The 21,465-nt window shown below is 35.6% G+C and overlaps 1 protein-coding gene across 2 annotated transcripts in view; it reads right to left on the reverse strand.

Annotated features, from left to right (window-relative positions):
* Window positions 1-21,465, reverse strand: part of CARPA (Carbonic anhydrase-related protein A) — a 168,401-nt gene that overhangs the window by 8,218 nt on the left and 138,718 nt on the right. For both annotated transcript variants that reach the window (XM_011066277.2, XM_011066279.2), the window contains exon 6: window positions 12,933-12,999. In XM_011066277.2, coding sequence (XP_011064579.1) covers window positions 12,933-12,999 — 67 coding nt within the window. The remainder of the gene's footprint in view (window positions 1-12,932; window positions 13,000-21,465) is intronic.

Below are 21,465 nucleotides of genomic sequence, written 5' to 3' on the forward strand. Positions count from 1 at the left end.
TGTCATAAATCAATTTTTCAGCTAAAACTTTAAATAATGATCAATAAGCATCTAATATTTTTAGCCAAGGCTGTATGTGTCGACGGAATTTGCTCTTGAAGAGAGCGAGCGATGGGTTTCGAGTGTATATACGCTAGAATGCAGCCCGTCTGTAACCGCCAAACGTCCAGAAGTGATTTGTATCTTTCCTACGTAACGCGCGTGGGGCGAAATCCAGCGTAAAAGGTCATCATTTCAGAATGTGCGGCGAAAATAAATCTTTCGCTCTCGGAACAGTGCGCTCGCGCATGCCGGGAATCGTATTTATCTAGAAGTACCTATGTTGCTGCACGGTTTCATCATGAGAATCTTCGATTCGAGCGATGTCTCCTTCCCTTCCCATCCCACGCAACGTCTCTTATAACGACCGGCGAGAATTAATCTTTGACCAAGTTGATTGTTCAATCAAGAACTCTTTAGCGTTCTTTGGAAAAAATAATACCTAAACTGTAGTACGGTATCTCATCGTGTATGTATTTTGAATGTACATAAGATTACCCGAATCTCGTTCGTGGACGAGATGAAAATCCGGCCTGAACCATTTGTACACACACCCGCGCACTAGTTTATCTACAAATAAAGGGATACATATAATCCATGATAGCACGGTCCTATATAGCTAACGTCTAAACACGGACTCCGTGTATATTGCGTCTATTTCTCGTATCGAGTCCGTGACGCCACCTTCATCATCGTCGTCGTCGTCGTCGTTGCGAACCTTCGCTTATAAATGGACACAATCTACCTTTTACTTGCATTACGGAATATAGTTAAATATATATAATTTATACAAACCGCGCACTTAGATATCAAAAGAGTAATAATAATCTAACGCCTTGAGTTAAATAATTTAATTTTTTTATTTTTAACTTTCTGTCAAAATATACAATCAATTCATTTCTGTAGTTAATTTCAAACTAAACAACGTCCATATTAACGTACGCATTTAATAAATAATAAATATGAGGCAAATGTAACACATTTTTCAGTTAAATTATTTAACTGCATTATTTTAAATTAATTAATGATATGACATATTGAGGAGCAATAGCGATCTACAGAAATAATTAAAAATAACTCGAACTGGATATAATTATAAATTTAACAATGTATGGAGATGTATCTGTATATATACACATGATAATAATGTATTTGCTATATTTGTTTCTAATTTATGTTAAAATGTTAGATTTTTATGTTATTTTGCGTAATGTTTGTATTACATTCTGTATACAAAGCTATTCTTAAATCAACCATAATATGATCATATATGATCAAAACAAATCTTTCAAGCAAGATTACAATATTTTTGCTTATATAAACATATATGATTTAAGAATAGTCTTTTTTTATAATAGATCCATTTTGTATTAAATTAAAAGATTTGGATAAATGAACTGTCTGAGACACATAGAATGTGTTTTTGACACAAATTTTTCAACTGTATAATTGATATATTGTATTTACTGTATGTATTTGTTTTGTAATCAGAATATAACTGTAAAGAATCAAATGCGAATGATAAGATCAAAGGGGTTGAAGTATCAGTCGTGAGCACAATAGTTGACGAATTTGATAGTTGATGTATAGAGCAAGTCGCTTCGCAGCACAACGGAAACACTTTAAGTGCATCTAACCATCCTAACGAGTCCGTTTGAAGTAGTAACGTAACGCAACGACGATTTCGTCTCTAAGACGACGAAAACCCGTCGGTAGTAACCGCGACAAGGAAGCGAGCGCTTCATCAAAATGTCGCTCTATATACGGCCGTCTATTTCTCGTATTGAGTCCGTGACATTAAAGATGGGCGAACGCGTTCTCGCAAATGGCAGATCCGGCACAAGGGAGCTGCCGTTTTGCCTCGTACAGAGAACGATCCTTCACCCCCCCGAGCGCCCTCGACGGCTTCCGATGCATCCCTCGTTCCTCCTGCCCCCTCTACAGTCGTTTCCTCTTTCGTGCAGAGATATTCTTAGGACGCCGACATTCAGGAACTCCGAGCGCAAAAAGTAAGAAGCCGTCAAGTTCTTTTTGAAGAGGACGCCAAGTCGTATAGACCACCCCATGTTACTCCCCCGTTCGCCATTTGGCGTTATCTTTCCACGCCGACATGTATCGGCCGTGTCTCACGCTCATGCGTATGCGTTTTATTTTCATCGTCACGTCCTGATTTCATCTCCCTCTCCCGGACGAACGAGGTCAGCATACAAGGCACCGGATGGGGGATAAATGGAGCTTGAGGAAGGGAGCGAGGAGAAAGAAATCCGGCGAGATGACAAGTAATAATAACGGGGCGCCGAAGAACGGGGAAGTATCAACTGCTTCGTGCTGCAACAACGAGGCGAGACGGAGAAGGACCGACGGGATGGACGGGCGAGGGTGGAAAGGGTCCTCCTGGTGATTAATGAAATGCATTAACTCCTTCCCCGGGAAAGGGAGAAGAGCGAGCCTGAGAAAAGACCGCCGGCTACGAGATCGCTTCGCTGCGCTTCGAGCGTCTGCGGGAGCTGCTGCTATTGATACGTTCGCGCACACAGGCGCGATTAAACGAGGCAAAACGCAGTTGTATTATGCATTGTGGAGAGCCGCACTGTAAGGAGGGCGGAGATCTATCGGACCCCGGAATTATCGCGTTTTCCTGCATTCTCGTTTTGACAAAAATTGGAGTGGATTTTTCCAGAGAGATTTGATAAAAGCTGCATCGTCGTCGTGACTTTTTTTAGAATTTGACTCCTTCGACGTGCCTCATAAATTTTTGATAAATCGAATTCCTGCGATAAGGATCACCTGGAGCTAATCTTTTGAACAGCCCCCGCTCGAAACTCTAACTCTCGCGTGTATATCTATCTAATCAAATGTGGGCAAACAGAAATACATCTCGCTCATATCAATAATTTGTATTTTCTCATAAACAACGTGTGCGTGTAACCGGTTGAAATAACTCGTTTCACATTTCTTGTTTTCTTTTCGAGAGAAACTCATTCTTCGCCAGTCGCGTCGCAATTTATTGAACGCCTCGTGTAATAACACAGAGTCTCTCTTTTCTCATGTGGAAAAAACAGCGATTTTTGGCATGAAAAGCGATACAACACGTCCTCGTTTAATAATTCATGGTCGACGCAAATCCGTGCCGACGCACCATTATCCGCTATCGAACGGGCCGCCCGCGCCGGGGTGGCCGGTCGCAGATATTTCCATGGAGGGTCACACGCATAACACGCGGCCGGTTCGTTGCGTGGAAGTCGAGTATCGTCGGGAATAACGTGAGGTGCTCTTAGGAAAATTGACCGTGCCTAATGGCGCCTGCACACACCGGCGGAATAATGATGATGACAGTGGCGATAATCCCAATATAAGAACATCTTCGACGCACGTCACGAGCATATAGACTCGTACATGTATCCTGTATACACACGTGTGTGTGTGTATGTGTGTGTGTGTGTGTGTGTGTGTGTGTGTGTATTGTTTGATACATGAGACACTCGTCGATTTCGCTTCGTCCATTAAGGTCGCCGCTCGATGTCTCGAAACGAGATTCCTGTTTGCCGAGTGAATAATTCTCGGTTTGATACCGGCCAAGCTCTCCAACAGTTTATTCTGTCTTATATCATCCTGACCGAGAGAGCGAGGAGAAGAGACGAAACGATCATTTTGCTGTTTACCCTCAATTAGCGCTAACTCGGCACAAATGCACGACGACTATATATATAAGGATTTAATAAAAGTCATAATATTTAAGTAATTAAAAATAAATGAAGACATGTGAATTTAATGACTTTTCAATTAAGATATGTGATAGTTGAGTTGCAAGCTCGTTGCTGAATTAAACATTACACTGAAAAAGGATCTGGTTGCATTAGAAATTTAGTACATTCAATGTATCTATTAAAAAATAGAACGAATCAGAATTCTTATCAGAATTACTAAATAAGTCTGATTAATTTTTTTTTGTTTTTGAACCAGAATTGTCGAATAATTCTTTTCTGTTAAATTAATAAAATATTCAATTATTAAAATAAAAAATTCTGTTTTTCTCCATTTGTTTGTATTTTTTTATAACGGGCGAGAATATTTTCCTTACGAACACAATTTTTTTTTATTGGATACTTATTACATTTATCATTATTTACGTATGCAGAACCGGTAACTTGAACCTAAATATTTGCTGCATATTTATTTATAACTATACTCTCGAATCGATTTGAAGGCAAGGTAAGCATCATAGTATATTCGATATGTAGCAGCTCCGATATGTTTTGAGAGCTTTACGGAGATGCGCAGCAACGTATCAATAAATAATAACATCTGTATAAAACCACGCTACACCGCGCCGACCAATGTACATGATTTTCGTATCATAACATTATTTTGTAATGTATGCCGCTATAAAATGTGTCATACACAGTTTATCAATTAAACATTGCGATACATGTAGGTATCTGTGAGCGTCAATTATAATCTGGAAGATATGGCGTTAATGCGCAATGCGATTTTAATATAACCAGTTTATTTTTGCAAGAATCACTTCACAACATTTACTTCGCTCGCTTCAAATAAATATTAAAAAATTTTTTTAATACAATTCATGATGTAATAAGACAAATGTAGCATTCCTCTGGATGCGCTGTTGGAAAGTAGTATTAAAAAGTGTATTTGATCTTAAATTTGTTTATCTGTTGCAGGCAAAATTCCTATACTGAAAAATATTTAGTTTTATATCATAAGGTTTATTTATTTATTTATTTATTTTTTCAAGAATTAATGTACACTTAAAATAAAATATATTTGAAATATATTTGTAAAAGTAAGACGGAAAATTGTAGTGCAGTCTAATACAAAAACAAAAAACAAATTTATGATTATATCTATGGAAAGTGCGTTTGGATTCAAATTTGATTGGCTGTTTCCAATATTGCTACCACCATTATGCACATGTTACGCTTCTTTTCTTACATTATAATACAGTCGACGTTCTCTTATTCGTGGGAGTTATGTATAAATAATCATGTGTGTATATGATCAAAGTTATGTATTCAAAAACTGCCGCAAATACAGAATTCACGAATATGAAATGGTTAAATGTATGGTAGTATATTCCAAGATAAATTTACTTAAACAAAAAATCTAAAAAAGACACCATTATTTTCATTTGTAATGTAGTAGTAGTATATATGATATATTATGTTTACTATATCAATATCGCATGCACAAATTTTCAAGTACTTTTCTCTTATATTTATAAAGTTCCTAGCTCTTTTCTACACTCGCAGTATTCATTCGTGTAATTTCTAAAGCGGACTAAATTGTTTTAACGTACAAAATATAAAACTTTTATATAAAGCAAATGTTGTTACGAATCGACGTCAAAAGCTGATAATAAAACTAAATTTTCAAATTTATATTTTTTATATGAAATCGTGCAGTACGTATTATCTATTTTAAGTATAAAAAAAAATTTTATAATTCTGTGTAATCAATAAAAAAATGCTCTTGTTGGAACAAAGACAGCAATAATCAAAATGCAATCGCGTGTGGAATGATTTATATCTGCGAATATTGAAATATCTATCGCAAATAAAGAAATGTAGTCACAAATATGTCGACCGCGAATAGCAAATCCGCGAATAATAGGAGTGTCGACTGTATATCAAAGCCTATTTTTTTCGAGAATCACGTGGTGTCAAATAATATTTAAAATCACCTTTTTCGATATTTTCGACAAAGCTTGTATCCGCGGTTGCCCTCGCTGCGAGAGGGAAAAAAAACTCGAAAAAGGAGAATTGCTCTTTCGGTGTAGAGTGAGAGAGGATGGTCTGTCACCGTGATAAATTCACCACCTCCAATCCTCGTAGCCACGGAAAATATTTCTATCGACTAGGGAGATCGCGCGTAGGGTAGGGACACGGGAGAAGCGAAAGAGAAGAAGAAAAATAGAGGAAGAAACGCAACGTTGGCTCGCGGCGCGACGCGACGGGGCCACATCGAAGGGGGATGCAACCCCCAAAAGATAGAAACGCATTGGGTGAGAGATACCTCGCGCCTCCCGACGGCCGGATCCGCAAACTGGTTTCTGGCGTTTCGTTATATGGCGAAACGCCACGTCTGGAGGTGGCGGAGGGTGGGTGAGATAGTCGAGAGATAGAAAGGGGCGGTTTTGCTACCCTGCCGTATTGCGACGTTGTGTATATGATGCAGCTGTGCACAAAGGAAAGAGAGAGAGAGAGAGAGAGAGAGAGAGGAGAGGGAGGGAGCGGAGAGGGAGAAGACCGGCATGCAGCCTGGGTACATCGGGATAGCGGAGGGGAGAGTCAGGACTCTGAAGGGGTTGCGCGAGTGGGCCCGTTGGTGGCAGGGGTAGCTATAAAATACAATTTCAGGGGTGTCGGTTTAATACCACGCATACCGCGCAAATATTTCATCTATTATCTACATTTCGTAGATACGTAGGCATTCGCCGGGCGGCGTACAGCTCGGCAGGGTTGTAACGGGGGATGCACGCGGAGTAAAGGCCAGGGATGTGTGTGTGTACACTACTGTACACTGTGAGGCTGCGAATATTCCTCCGGTATACTAGAGGTTTCGTCCCATTTGCTTACTTCCTTGTTATTTGGGTTACTACACTGGCAACGTAGAAGCATCCCTTTCATGTACGACGATCGTGTAAATCAGTGCGTTTTAATTCATAGATCGATATGGTCTCACACATGGAAACCAATGATAATTACGAAGTAAGAAAATGAAGATATCACAAGCAGGAAGGATGTTCCATAATATGGACATTGAAAACATACATTAGTGCTAATTACGTGTGTTCATTAGCTGCCTAATTGACATCGTAAATATAGATGTCTGAGATGTTTCGTGGAGAGAGACGGAGAATCTCTTTGACTACCACAGACAGACCTCTTAGGCCCAGTTGCACCAATGTCACTTTGACTTTAAGCGAGACTTAAAACTCTATGTATCTCGTTTTAAAGCCAAAAAGAGACTGAGATAGGAAGAGTTTTAAGCCTCGCTTAAAATCAAAGTAACGTTGAGCCAATCGAATCTTAAAGACTTTATTTTTATACAAAAATTCATTTCAATATTCACACGTCAGAAATAGACTCTGTTAATTCAAAATTATCTTTTCTTTTTTTCCTCATCGTAATTATAAAACAATTTACATTTATTCCTGCCAAATATTCCAGGCATGATATATTAAAATATATCACAGGGGCGTAATGAAATATGTGTGAATACTCATTTATCGACTGAAAATTATTACTGTATAAAATTCAAAGTAATGGGCATACCCTGTTAAACAATTCGTTCAATGTAAATTTGATGCAACAATTTAAAAAATGTAGTTATATAATAAAAATTACTAATTATGATATATATATAAAATTTATTTAGTTTTATGAAAATTACGTGCGAATAAATGATACGTTTCAAAAATATTCGACGCATTGACACTTTTCATCATGCTTTTCCAATCCATCTGCGCTAGTCGTAATCACCGTTAATTACGTCATACGCATTATTGATCAAGGTTTAAAAACGCATTACTCCCGAAATCGATTTGGCAGGGACATCAGTGTGACATTATTATTAATGATGCCGAGTGAAATCAATTTCGCAATAGGCATTGTGTGCGGATAAATGAAAAAGGTCCTTACTTTCTCGCAATTGTATTGTCGTAGAAATGTTATTAAAATATTTATCTTACATCTGAGTTGTTAAATACTTTGCATATTAATACACGTGTTGCTTAATGTATATTATGCCTACCGCGAAGAAATTTCATATAATTTGTCGCTTCAATTTAATTCTTAAAATTAAATATAAAATTCTTAATCCTTCGATGCCATCTCATGTTATTTTGTTTCACTTACTTACCGCACAGGTATGTGTAAAACTTTTGCATAAAAATAACAGCATGTAACAAATTTTTTTAACATGCATGGAAATTTTTATATTAAATATTTATTTTCATATGACGCATTTTTTTTATATGCCACACTAATTATATGGAAAATTGGATCCCAAGAAATGAATGATTAATTTTTACATAATGTAGCTTATAATGTTTGTATCATTATTAACAAAAAGCAATGTCATAATAAGAATGTCATCGAAAGGTTAAAAATATCTTTCACAATCTTTAATAACTCAAGAACAATCTCGATATTAAATCCCGCGTTAAATAAAAATCCCTTTAAAACGTCACTTCGCGCAGTTTCGTTCATTGGCGAGCAACCTGCACGCGAGCATTCTGTACAAAAACATGTTTAGCTGATGAAAGGCTTGAGTTAAATAAATTTCACGATGGCATAGGCGAACTATTGTGGGCCACTGTATATGCAACATGCCTGTCTCGGCACGTACACGACAATGGAATACTTAGATCCCGCTGTAACTCCTCCTCCCCGCGCGCCATTTTCCATTGTCTTATGATTTATGTTCCCTGGTCGCGGTGTCAACAGGGTATTGATTAAAATACACACATAGCCGTGCCCGGGCGTACATACAGATTTATGCACACACCAGACTGGCCGGAGTATGTGACATCGCCGTACCTTGTAAATCGACCCCATATCCCTCTCTTCCCCGTCGCCCGTCCATCGTTGATCGTGTTAACCGTGTAAAAAGCGCCAGGCACGCTTCCAGGTCGAATCGTTTAGCCGACGAGACACCGAACGCCCTTATACGGATCCACGACTGAAGGGGAATGACTGTGGGTGGGCGGGTATCTGAAATCTCCTACTAGGAAGCACACCGAGGAAGCGCATCGATGGTCCTTCCACCCTTCTCTTTGCCGGCGTACGTCCCACCCTCTGCCACCCTCGAGAATACTTGGCTGTAAAGTTTATTTTCTTCCTCGTCGAGCAATGCAACCAGCCGTGGCATTTGCAGAATTATGCCACGCAAGTTGAACGGAGGAACGAGAGACGCGCTTTCTTGCTCGGCGCTCTCTCGACGGCGGATACGCGGATGCAAATCGCGGGAGGAAGTTCGTTGCGCCGATGGAATCCGCGGGCGAGGAGAGAGGCAGGGGAGAGAAAGAAAGCGCGAGCGTGGGAGAGGGAGTCATATTTCGATTTTACGTCGGGTGCAATTTGCGTCCGTAAGTCGCGGCGCGATACATCAAAACGGTGGATCGCGCTCGCACCGTTCTTGACGCGAGCGTTATAATCCATTATGCGCGCCATCCATTTAATTTTAATATCGTAACGAGGCTCTGACGGGTGTTAATTCGTCGAGACAAGTTATGAAAAATCGCGGACGGATCGCGATGATATAAACGCACCCTGTACCTACAGACTCAATTCACGTTTATGAATAACACGTGTATTATCGGTGCTTTGATACAACGCTACAATTTTCTTCCGCTTTCAGCATTTAGCACAGTTCAGTAAACCATAACTTGCGTGATATTATGTGAATATTGCAGTAATCGTATATAATGATATTCTATAAAACTTTTAAGTGAATCTTACTTTAAAAAGTAAAATCTCACTCTTAAATATTGAGAATTGAGTCTTCTCTCTCTCTCTTTCTCTCTCTCTCTCAAAATTCATGATTGTGACAAAGTCGAGATGTAGATAAATACAATATTTCATGTGACACACAGTATTTACTATTTAAATAATAATTACTTATAAAAAAGAAAGACAGAATTCAATGATTCTTTTTTTTTTAATATACTAATTACTCTATGGTAATTAGAAAGCCGGAAATTTATTAACTACTTGTCTAGTAGCATTGTTTCGCTTACTTCGATGCACGGGAAAGCATTACTGTAAGTAATTTACACCGTCGGTTCGCATTTTCTTCATTACTCTTGCTTTCCACTAAAACGCTTCCTCGTTATTCATACTCACTGCTACTTCTTTTACTTTTTGTCATTCTCAATGTAACACGTATTTATAATCCTCCTATTATGATACAAACGATCTCTGCGATAATTATTTGTATATATACGAGTTTTTTAAAAAGGATGACTTTCAGGGTATTGTCTTTCGAAAAGTTATTCAGTTACAAATTGGATTAGTACAACAATATATATTGTATTTTAACAAATATAAGAGAGAAAGAGAGAGAAAAAGAGAAAAAGAGTTATCAAATATATTTAGAAATAGCTCCGGAAAGATAACATCCAATATTTATCCAACTGAATATGGTAACTCGTCGTTTTTACAAATACCAACTTAAGATTATAGAGAAAAGGGTACTTTTCATTCTATCCTACGGCGACGCGTTCATTGGCGCGAATACTCGGTGGGTCGAGGAAGTGACTCGTTATCTTAAGAGAGTCATTTCGTCCCCTTCCCTTTCGTCTTTTCCCTCCTCGTAGAGGCCTCGCTCTCGACTTTTCACTCTCGACTCGAGTGCCATCCGCTACAGCCGCCACCGCCATCGTCCCTCTAAGCTTCATCCGAGTATCGCCGGCAAAACCGACACTCTTTTCTCATCCCTACGGCGTTTTATTTATTACCCGCGGTTACTCCAACAGACCGCAGTATTCGGTCAACTTTCCATCCAAAATTTACCGGGAGTACCCAATGTATTCGCGACGCGAAACTGCATGCCGGATTCCGCACCGCGTTCTTCGTAGACTAGTCTTTTAAAGGATAGTGATTAATTATGGTCTTTCAGAATTTTAAAGCAAACTTGAACGAGCTAAGAATTTTGATATTAAACGCTTTTTATAGTTCAAACAAACTTTCTTCTGCATTTGACTCTCTAATATATTTGGATATCTCTGATCCCATTTTATTCGATTATCTTAAAACTTACGTATTAGAATACAATATTTTTATATTATTTGATCATTTATTTAAACTGTATTTATATAAATTGTATTATTTTGACACTAACAAATGTTAGATATCAATTTTAACACAAAATATTCAAATAACATTATCACATTAAGTTAAATTAACTCGAATGTATTAAAAATTGAAAAATTTTAAGGACTTGAATCGACCAGTTTTAACAGAAATCATTTTAACACATCCAAGATATTTTACTGTGCTTTACTGAAAAAAGTTACTCATTTTATGATGTGTTACTTTTATATCATCGTGCAGCGATGTGTTCATGAAAAATGCCAAGTATCGTAGATCTATTTCTATAAAATGGTCTGAAGAGAAATATCTTTTTTCTTTTTTGGGATATTTTTTGTAGGGATTTTGAAGACAATTTCTCTCTCTCGCTTTATATGAAACATTCAAATCTCATTATTTTTCAAAGTTCTATCTCTTATATACGGCATCATATATCTATCACATTTCTTCGATGTGGAGTATGTCGAGACGATTTCAATGATGCATTTAGCCAGGGTATTGTAGGAAATTAGTATCGAGCTGCTGCACAGCTTGTTCAGGATTTACGTTCCGGTGACACAATACGGCATAGTTACGTCGTCTGTCGTTACGTCGCCCGACGTACACCACAAAAAGCACCAATGGGAGAGCGATCACGAATAGATAATTATTACACCTCGCTTGATACGTCCGGCATCAATAACGTACCAGATGCATTCAATGACATTGAAAACATTAAAATGCCGATGCAATTTTGCAAAAATGTAAAATGAATTAAAACTATTCTCGAATTCTTGTTTCGAAAATCAAGTTTTCCATAATAAAATTAAGTACGTATTTCCTGCATAAATGGTTCATAAATTTTTGATTGTTTAAGGAAATAATGGAACAACGTTTAAACACAACACGCGCGATTTACTTTTGTAAATACGCTGTTCGCCAATCATAACGTTATTTACTCAGAAATACGATAGCGTACATTATTTGTATTTATTTATATAATTAATAATAAAGTAGCAAGAATTAGAATTAAATTAATATAGAAGCAAAGGTTCAATTGATCAAAATTCAACAATAAAATTAAAGGATCTGTCAAATCTGAGTCAAACTTGATTTTAATGCTAGTTAAATAATAACACTAAACTACAAACGGGCCATATTAGTGAAAATGTTAAAATAATATAAATTATAAATTCTGTGAAAAACGTTTAGATTCTACATTGTTAAATATAAAAGGAGCACTGGTAAATCAATCCTGTAATGAGATTCGAAGTACACAACGTCTATATTAACTAATCATTATCAGTAAATGATAATGATTATTTAATAAATAATAATCTAAATTTGAATCAAATTTAATATATTTGCTTGAGTTAAATTGTTTAATTCTATTGTTTTAATTAAATTAACGACATATTGAGTAGAAATAGCAGCAACCTATGTAGAAATTATTAAAAATAATTCAACTTAAGTAGATATAATTTGACATTAAATTGAACAGTATAATGAGTCATTTTCGTGTCGTACCATAAAATAAAAAATAATAACAATTAAACAATTTCAAACATTAATGCTTGCTATTTATTTGGATTTATTATACAGGACGTTATTTGAGATCATTAATGTAACTATATTTAGTAAGTAAGAAACATTTTGGAACATTTCAGCAACATTATAACATTGTTATAATGTTGCTAAAATGTACCAAAATGTTTCTTGTTTACTGAGTATAGTTACATTAATAATCTCAAATAACGTCTTGTGTATAATAAATCCAAATAAATATCAAGCACTAATGTTTGAAACTGTTTAATATCATTTCAAGATATGTAGCATAAAAAGCAGTCAAATATAACACCACAAGCAAAAGGAAAGTTATCGCCAGTATCCAATAGAATTGCGGAATTAAAAGAAAAAAAAGTTATCACGTCGTTGAACGACATACAAGCGAACGTGATATTACGCAATAGAGAGCCAAAGACGATGGAATTTCCAGCTTGATTTAGGAAAAGAGTAAAGGAAAAGTATTTTACGCTTCCCCCTCCCCCCACCCCTTCCCGCGACATATTGTATTGTACTCACCTCGATATATGACCTTGTTGAACACGCTGGTGATGATCTGCAGTTCAGGATTTAACGTCTCACCGAGCTGAAACAGAAAACAGCTTCTCTTTGTATCCAGTCTAAACGACAACGGTACCTTATATCACAACTTCCACCGCCACGTGCATCGTGTCAGCGATGTGTCCTTCGCCATTCTCTCCGCCCTGATATGTTTTCCATCGATTTCCCATGAAAAGGGGTTGCTCGGTCGGTGCTAAGTGCACCGCATAAAGAGGTGAAGGCAAAGAGTCGTTTCGAAAGTTCTACACTGGGCGCCATTAAAGGTAACCGTAAAACCCCTGACTAAACCGACCGCGGACTTTAAAGTAACGATAAATAATAAAAGTTGATGCGCGTGGCGTGGCCGCGTGGGCCCGCCGTCGATCAAAAGTTTCGCCGTTTCCCTATTCGTGGCACGAAATTATTATCGCCGCTTCTGCCTCGTCTCTCGGTTCCGTAAATAGAGGTAAACAAGGGAGATAAGAAGATGGATAAAATGAAGCGAGATGCGATATCGGGGATGGAGTACGCGCGGCAGAGATGTTTCTCTTTACAATAGATATATTCTGCAGTATCCAGATTTATAGATAATCATTAATTAAAGCTACCGATGTTGCTGCTGCATAAAAGAGCATTTTGCAATAGTTATTGTAAATAAATGACAAGAAAACAATGTCTCCATTAGTCTTTGAGAACGTTTACTGCAAAAAGAAATATCATATGTCAGTATGAAATATATTGAAAATGTATTAGAAGTTGCAAATTTTATGCAACTTTTATCATTCAAATATGAGTGTCATAACAGTTAAAATATTAAATAAAATATAATTGCGATAATTAAATTAAAATTAAAATTTTAGAACATCATTAACACTAAATTTAAAAAAAATCAACGTACGAATTTAGACTTCATATTTTTGCAAACGTTAATGAATTTTATTAGCGTTTTGATGCAACGATTATTGGCTACGTAATATATCTAATATTATTGAAATTATCAAGAGCTATGAGTATGTAAAGAGGTAGCGACTGTTTTACCTCTTAATCCAGATACTTGAGAATTACATAGGACGTAATCGAGATTCAGTTGCGAGACAGGTAAGCGGACGCCGACGGTTTAATCTCCGTTTAAATTTCTTGTAATAAAGGGAACCTAATCTTAATTATGAGCTAAGAGAATTAATCTCAATGACGGCCGTCCTTAAACGTTCTTAATCTCGTCGCTCAAGAATAAACTTAACTGGGAAAATTCGCGGTAATCACAATTTCTTCGTATTCATTTAATCAAAAAAAGATTTTTCTTATCGCGAAATGATAGAACATTAAAACACGCACTATAAAAAAATTACATGTGAAATTATAACAATTATAATAGGTAATTTTGAGATCTGTTACTATTAAAGGTACATATATTTATTCACGTAAAGTCACAATTTACAAATAAAATTATTCTTCTTTATACAATTTGAATTAAAAGTAAATTTACAATTAGAGTTAAGTTTGTAAAAATATTTACGTATAAATTCGCCAATGAACTACGTATAAATTTTCTTAAGCTGTTATTAATGTACGAATATAAAAATGCTATTATAACATATTACGTAATATATTATTATATTATGATATATGTATATATATATATCATGTTATAAAAACGTACGATTTTACATATTTATGCTACAAATTGTATATTTTTATATATTTATTATTTATATAGTTTTTATATTTTTTTTACAGTGTAATATTTCATGTGAATATCTCATTAGAATTTTCAACACAAAAATATATATCTAGAAAATATTTATTAAAAGTAATAGAGAAATACATTTTTCCAACTATATTGACGTAATTCAAAAGCTATTTTTATTGTTATTTTGTTCAAATTAATTGCGATGTCCTAAAAATATATTTGATTTACTTATAAAATTCACTCTTTGCGTTTATACCTCTAATGTCCAGTGGAAAATACTGCGAAATCAGCTGCATTAAATCCTATACGATACAAACCAAAGTCTATCTAGTTAAATCCGGTCTGCAGTTGCGGCTTACGCCGTCAGCATGTTGCTACTTGTTTGGCAAATCAACTGTACACTAATTTGTAATTGTAGCTTCGTAATTTCCGTGGCAGTTGGGCAATAAACAAGCTCCAACGACGACGCCCCGTCCTGAGATCGTATCGATCGCGCGACAAGAGTCCGTCCTTGTGGTTTCACTTCTGGCTACAATGATCGCGGATAAAGGGCATTGCGTTAAATCGGTGCAGGGAACAGCTACTGCTCGACTTCGCGTCATATTATGTAGTCCACCCAACGGACGTGGGGAATTAGCAAGCTCGATTCATTCGTTCTCTCTCTCTCTCTCTCTCTCTCTCTCTCTCTCTCTCTCTCTCTCTCTCTCTCTCTCTCTCTCTCTCTCGCAGCACACAGAATCCTTCATGTCAACCAAATTTCTCCTTCCGTTTGATAGCGCGGAATTCCTGTCTTTTGTCATTAGATCAGGACTACTGACTGGCAGTCGCGCTAAATTGACGCGTGGCGTAATTACAGGTTAGCAATTTCCTCGTAGTAGTTAAAGTGATAAACAACCGCACTAATTATTCGGCTGTATTGATCATTGGTGTATCCAGGGGAGGAGGATTTGTGGAGGAGTTCAAAATCCTCCTCCAAGAAAAAATAGTTTTGTTGAAGTATACAAAAACTTAATTAAAAATTTGAAAATAATTTTGTTTGAAATTAAAATAAACGTAGGATGCTCAAACTTGTTGTTGGAATGTTAAAACTTTTTTACATACCTAATTATTTTGATAACCCAACAAAATTATTTTCAGATCTGTTTAACTAAATTTTTATATTCTTCAGCAAAACTGTTTTTTCTTTCTGTACAGTGGAGGATTTGAGGATTTTTCTTCAACAAACTTTCTTATTAATAACGCATGAGCTATGCATTGATCAATGAGCGTTTAACTTGTCGTCGTAAAAATAGTTTTCATAATTTAATTGGTTCTCCTTGTTAAAATTTAGAAGGGGAAGGAGCGGCAAGCGTCTTCTGTAAGTCCCCCTTGTGTAAGTCCATAAATTATTTAAGTCTGTCAAAAGAAAAAAATGCAACATATTTTTGTAATTACTATTAATTACGACTGATTATAGTCCCCTTTATTTTTAAAAGGCAGAAAGAAAATTAACTGTTCTACATGCAAATTTCGCTCTTTTAATATCGTGAATTCATGTTTGTACGTAATTTACCTTTCCAATGAATCACAAGCAATTCGTGAAAATAAAGTCACTGGAATCGCGTGTTGCAAATAAACTTTTTCGACCTCGCTCGAACGAGGTTCCGAAACTTTTTTTCCCAACGGTTTTCCACTGTGACGCTTATACCTCACGAAATTTTTATGTCGTAGGTTGCGATTCCCTCGTCTTTTTCCAAGAAACTTTTGATTCCGTTCAGTCGCTGTATAATTCCCTTTGACCTTTTCGCATTCCACAAAGCAATTGTCGCGACTGTACGCGCCATTTATGTTGTCACAAGGCCAAACGTAGTAAGTGACGCATAATTGCGACGATTGTCGCATAATTGCGCGAATTATAAAAATTGCGATCAGTTTATTATTAATCTGCATTTATTGATTGGGACTATAAGATTTTTCCTGGTAGGTGGTGTTCAAGTATTTTTCTAATCACTGATTAGTAATTACTATCAAACATATGAAATGTAATATACATTCTGAAAGATAATATCAACGCATAAATTAACAATTTTTGCAATTTTTGCAGTTTGAAAATGAAAAAGAATATAATTCTTCAGTGCATAATGCTTTTTTATTTTTGTAAAAACAAGACTAATTAAAAAAAAGATATGTACTGTATACGAAAAAAATGTCATAACCGAACTCCTATTATGTGCCAGAAATGATTTGCCAATTCAGGAGAAATAAATCTCGAAGATACGCTCTCGTCGGCTAATTACTGATATCGACTTTATGAGAAAGAAAGATAATAAAGCTTATTCATAGATGAGGAAAGTTATCGAATAAAATAATGTAGTATATTTGTCCTATTAAAAATATTTCTAACTAACGACATTTGAATTTTACTTTTTAAAAAAAAACAAACGATCTTATTATCCCATATTATAATAAATCATTCGCCAACGTTGAAATTTAGAATAACACGTTAACGCATTTATAGAATCGTTACGTATTAATGTTACGAATATATATAATTCAAAAGTTTCCGACGTTTCGTGTTAAAACGTCGGACCGAGTTCGTTTGGGTCCGAGATCGCAAAAGTACCGGCGGTATCACGAGGTGCCAACTCATTTGGATCTCATCCCTCAGACACCCCAGGGTATAATCCGTTTGAATTACAGTCGTCAACCCCGTTGCCTCCAGACACGCCTTTACGATCCATTCGTCGAGAGATCGAGCACCTGTTAAAGGTTTCCAGGAAGGATGATGCCGCATTGGGATTATTCAAAATGCTGACCTCTTCGGACCGTGCGGCCGCGTATTCGTTTGCGTTATTTTGCCTTCATTGGAATTTATGATTCCGTAGCGAAAATACATATTTTGCGGTCGCCAAAAGCGTTCTCTGTTTATGTGAATTTTAATTCATAATATTTAACTACCTCTCGTTCGTCACATCTAAAGCGTCGTGTCGAATTTCTATTATAGTTCAAGATTATCCATAACTCAATTTTATCAAAATAAAATCACTTTGATTACGTTAAAAAAAAAATAAAATAATTATAGTCGAGAGCTCCATTTTTACGGTTATTATTATAATATTATACACACACACACACATACACACGAGAAGAATAATTTTGTTGAAGCATCTAAAAATTTAACTATATATAGATACAGATCTGAAATCTATTTTGTTGGATCAACAAAATATTATAATTATGTAGGACTCAAGCATGATGAACAATGAGTTTGACATTCAAGTAATCAGCTTTGAGCAAGCATTCTACACGATTACTTTGATAGTTGAACAAAATAATATTTTTAATACAAAATTATATTTTAGAATTATATTGTAAATATAATTATTATTACATTGAAAGAATAATTTTGTTGAATCATCAAAATAATTGTATAAAAAACTCAAGTATAATGAGTAATACTGCTAAAAATAATTTAGCAATCAGTTTAAGTGATTATTTTGATAGTCCAATAAACTTTATAGTATCTCGCTGTTTAAAATTTTTAAATACCTTAGCAAAACCATTCTTTCCGTGTAATAATAATTATATTTATAACTCTACCAAAAAATATAAAACTGAAAATGATTATAAATTATAGTTAAATTATGGTAATTGTAACCATTTTTTCTCTCAGTGTAACTTTAACTGACCAAAATTAATCCATTATTCACATTTCTTCTTCCAGTGGAATATTTTAATTTGCGGGAATATGTAGCAACTGAAAAATCTTTTGCACTATTTCCGCGGAAGCTGGATCATGAATATTTATACTTATCTGTCTTATTAATCAGCAGACGGGCTGGCAAGCAACGAGAGCTAATGTAAAAGCGCACGTAGAGGCATGGCTGTAAATTCTAGCGGAAAAAGCGCTATTATGTTCGGTATTATCGCGTCGACGAACCCTTTTCATCGTCTTACAGCCATCGTCGCCGCCTTAGAGAGCGCTCGTAAACATCCTCTTAAAAATATTCAGAAGTTGCTGTCGTTTGTCGACGGCTGCAAGCGGAGTCAAAGTGCGTCGTTATAACGCATAGTCGCTACAACGCATACAGCTTCTCTTTCCCTTTCTCTCGACCTCTCCTCTCCCTTTTTCTCCTTTTCACTCTTATTTCATCGTCTTCGTTACACTGCCATGTAACCGCGGTTTCGAAGGCTAAGTTGCTAAAGAGGGCGAAAAGCGAACTGGAAAAGGGCGCTCGCTGAAAGAGAGTGCGAGTTAGTGGAGACAGAGGGTCGTCACTGAAAGTTTCAAAGTTATTCCGAAAGTAAATACAGTTCAAGTCGGTAGTAGTTATTGCATGTTTTATATCGCACTTTTCTCAGGGGAAAGGCAAGAGAAATGCGTCACGTGACGATAATCTTTTTCATTATAAATTATTATAAAGTGAAATTATTTTCACCGACAAAAAATATGGAAACGGGTTTCTCCGCTCGCGTTTCTCCATTTCGGTTCGAATAACACAACTAAAAACTCATCACTCATAGTTCTTATATTACGAACGAAAAACATACATATATATTTAATAAACACATAGTTTTGTGTCTAATTCTATTTAACGGGATGATATTTCATAAAAGCCTGTTAAAAAAAATTGTAATCCCTTTGAAATTTCTAGCTTGGCGAAGTTTTTCCTCCCCGTTCATTTTTAAATTATAAATTTACTTGTATAAATTAATCTGAAAAGATTTCTTCCTTTTTCAATCTCGATAATACATGTATTATCAGCACAAAAAATTCAAATGTCAGATTAAAACAAATTTATTATTCATTAATTACGATATTTGTGAAAATGATGTAAAGGTATATTTCTATAAACAAAAAATAGAGAGCGAAAAATCTCGTGAAAGAAGAGATACAACATAATATTTCTATTGAAGGAGTTTGTAGATGATCCGAAGAAAGCTGTCGAGAAAGCGGTCCACGAGCGTTGAGGCAAAATAATTGCTTCGCGATAATAAATCCGTTATTTGAAGAGGAAAATACGAACGATTCGGTATGATATTAAAATCGCATCTGCTTTGATCATCAATATCGATATCAACTGGTTTAGTCTTCACACACATATATATACATTTTATATATCCGATTTGCCATGCAAAGAAAAAATATAATAGTAAATTCATTTATTGTAAAAAGTACAAATGTATGATGCTGCGCAGTGAAATTCTGTACAAAATGTAACGTGATCTTGTACATGTAATTTAATTATATTATATTACAAGTATTTATTGTATACGTATACATGTGTAAATATTTGTAAAATAATTCTAAAATTATATTTACAATATATTATATTTTGTATCACGTTTCAGTATATTAGTTGGAGCTATATATTCACATTAACAATTTCGTTATATAATATTATTAAAGTATTAACACGTAATCCTAAGACAATTCGTCATCGTTGCATCTAGATAAAATTATTTGAAAAATCTTTCTTTATGATTTATACTTCGTAATATTGAAATTCATAATTTTAGAATTATGTCTTTTTTAGTGAATAAAAATCTATCGAACAAAATTGTATAAAATAAAAATTTATGATTTGTTGATTTATCGATTTGTGTGCTCTCATCTAGCGAGTATCACCGCGACTGTTTTACAAAGGACGAAGTATAATTTGGCTTTTAACGAGTGAAATGACAAGGAATGAACCGAAAAGGATGTGGTAAGAAAAGACGTAGAAGAGAGAAACAAAGGATAAGAGAGAGCCACGACACAGCTTTAGTCGACCAGAAGGTTCTTCTCAAAACTTCGAAATTTATTCCTGCGTTAAACGCCGCGCGTCTTGGAAAACTTACCGCGTGTTTGCTCGTAGCCTCCGACCGAAATGATTATGCTATAATAATGATATTGTTAGTTGGAAACGTGCCGGGGCTGCTGAAGGACTGCCGAGGTTTGCTGCTTGAAAAAATAACAGGTAATGTTCGCCCTCGCCCGTGATGTAATTAATGCCCGTTTGGAAAACTTCACCTGTAGTACACACGCGCGTACTTTGAGAGTAACATTTTATATGCATTTTATATTTTCTCTAAAGTTATTTTATTCGTGTCGAAAACATTTGTTACATCCTTCTCTCAACGTATTATTTTCCATGAAATTTTATAAAATTTACCAAATTATTTTTTCTAGCAATTAATTTAGTATAATTCCGACGAAAATTCTCGTAAAAACATTAGCGAGCTTGAGAAAGTCAACATAATCGAATGTTCGTCATATATTCGGTACAAGACAAGCGTTGTTAGCGAGACTACATAGCGTCTGTTACGTGCTAACTACCGTAATCTCTGATACGCCGAATGCATTTGTAAGGGGAAGCTAAGTGCGGTCCGAAGTTTAGAAAGTTAGTATCACGATATGCGCCCTGTTAGAAACGGCTTCACCATAACACGATGGCTTGACAAGAGTAGGGGGATGGGAAGGTATTAAGAACCAACATAATTATCAATTTACATGGATCGTTCGTCTAACTAAACATGGGGTTTAGTTAGAAACTGATAAATCATGTAAATGAATTTGAACGTGTATATTTTTTAATAGTTATGTTGTTATATATGATATTAATTGATTATGGCATATATCAATTACACGCGTACGCCTCGTCGACCGTTGTCGGATTTATTGCATTCAATTAAACACCGAATTTGATGTATATTGAATGGATTTTTTATGAATTCATGTAGATATAGCACGAAATAAAAATAGTTACTTTAATAAAGAGTATTAATAATTTTTTAACCTTGATTCTTTAATTTTCAAAAAGCTCATGAAATTTTAAAGTTAATATTATAAAATTTTAATTC

This window comes from Acromyrmex echinatior, chromosome 14, assembly GCF_024713525.1.
Source record: "Acromyrmex echinatior isolate Ae372 chromosome 14, ASM2471352v2, whole genome shotgun sequence".
Lineage (NCBI taxonomy): Eukaryota > Metazoa > Arthropoda > Insecta > Hymenoptera > Formicidae > Acromyrmex > Acromyrmex echinatior.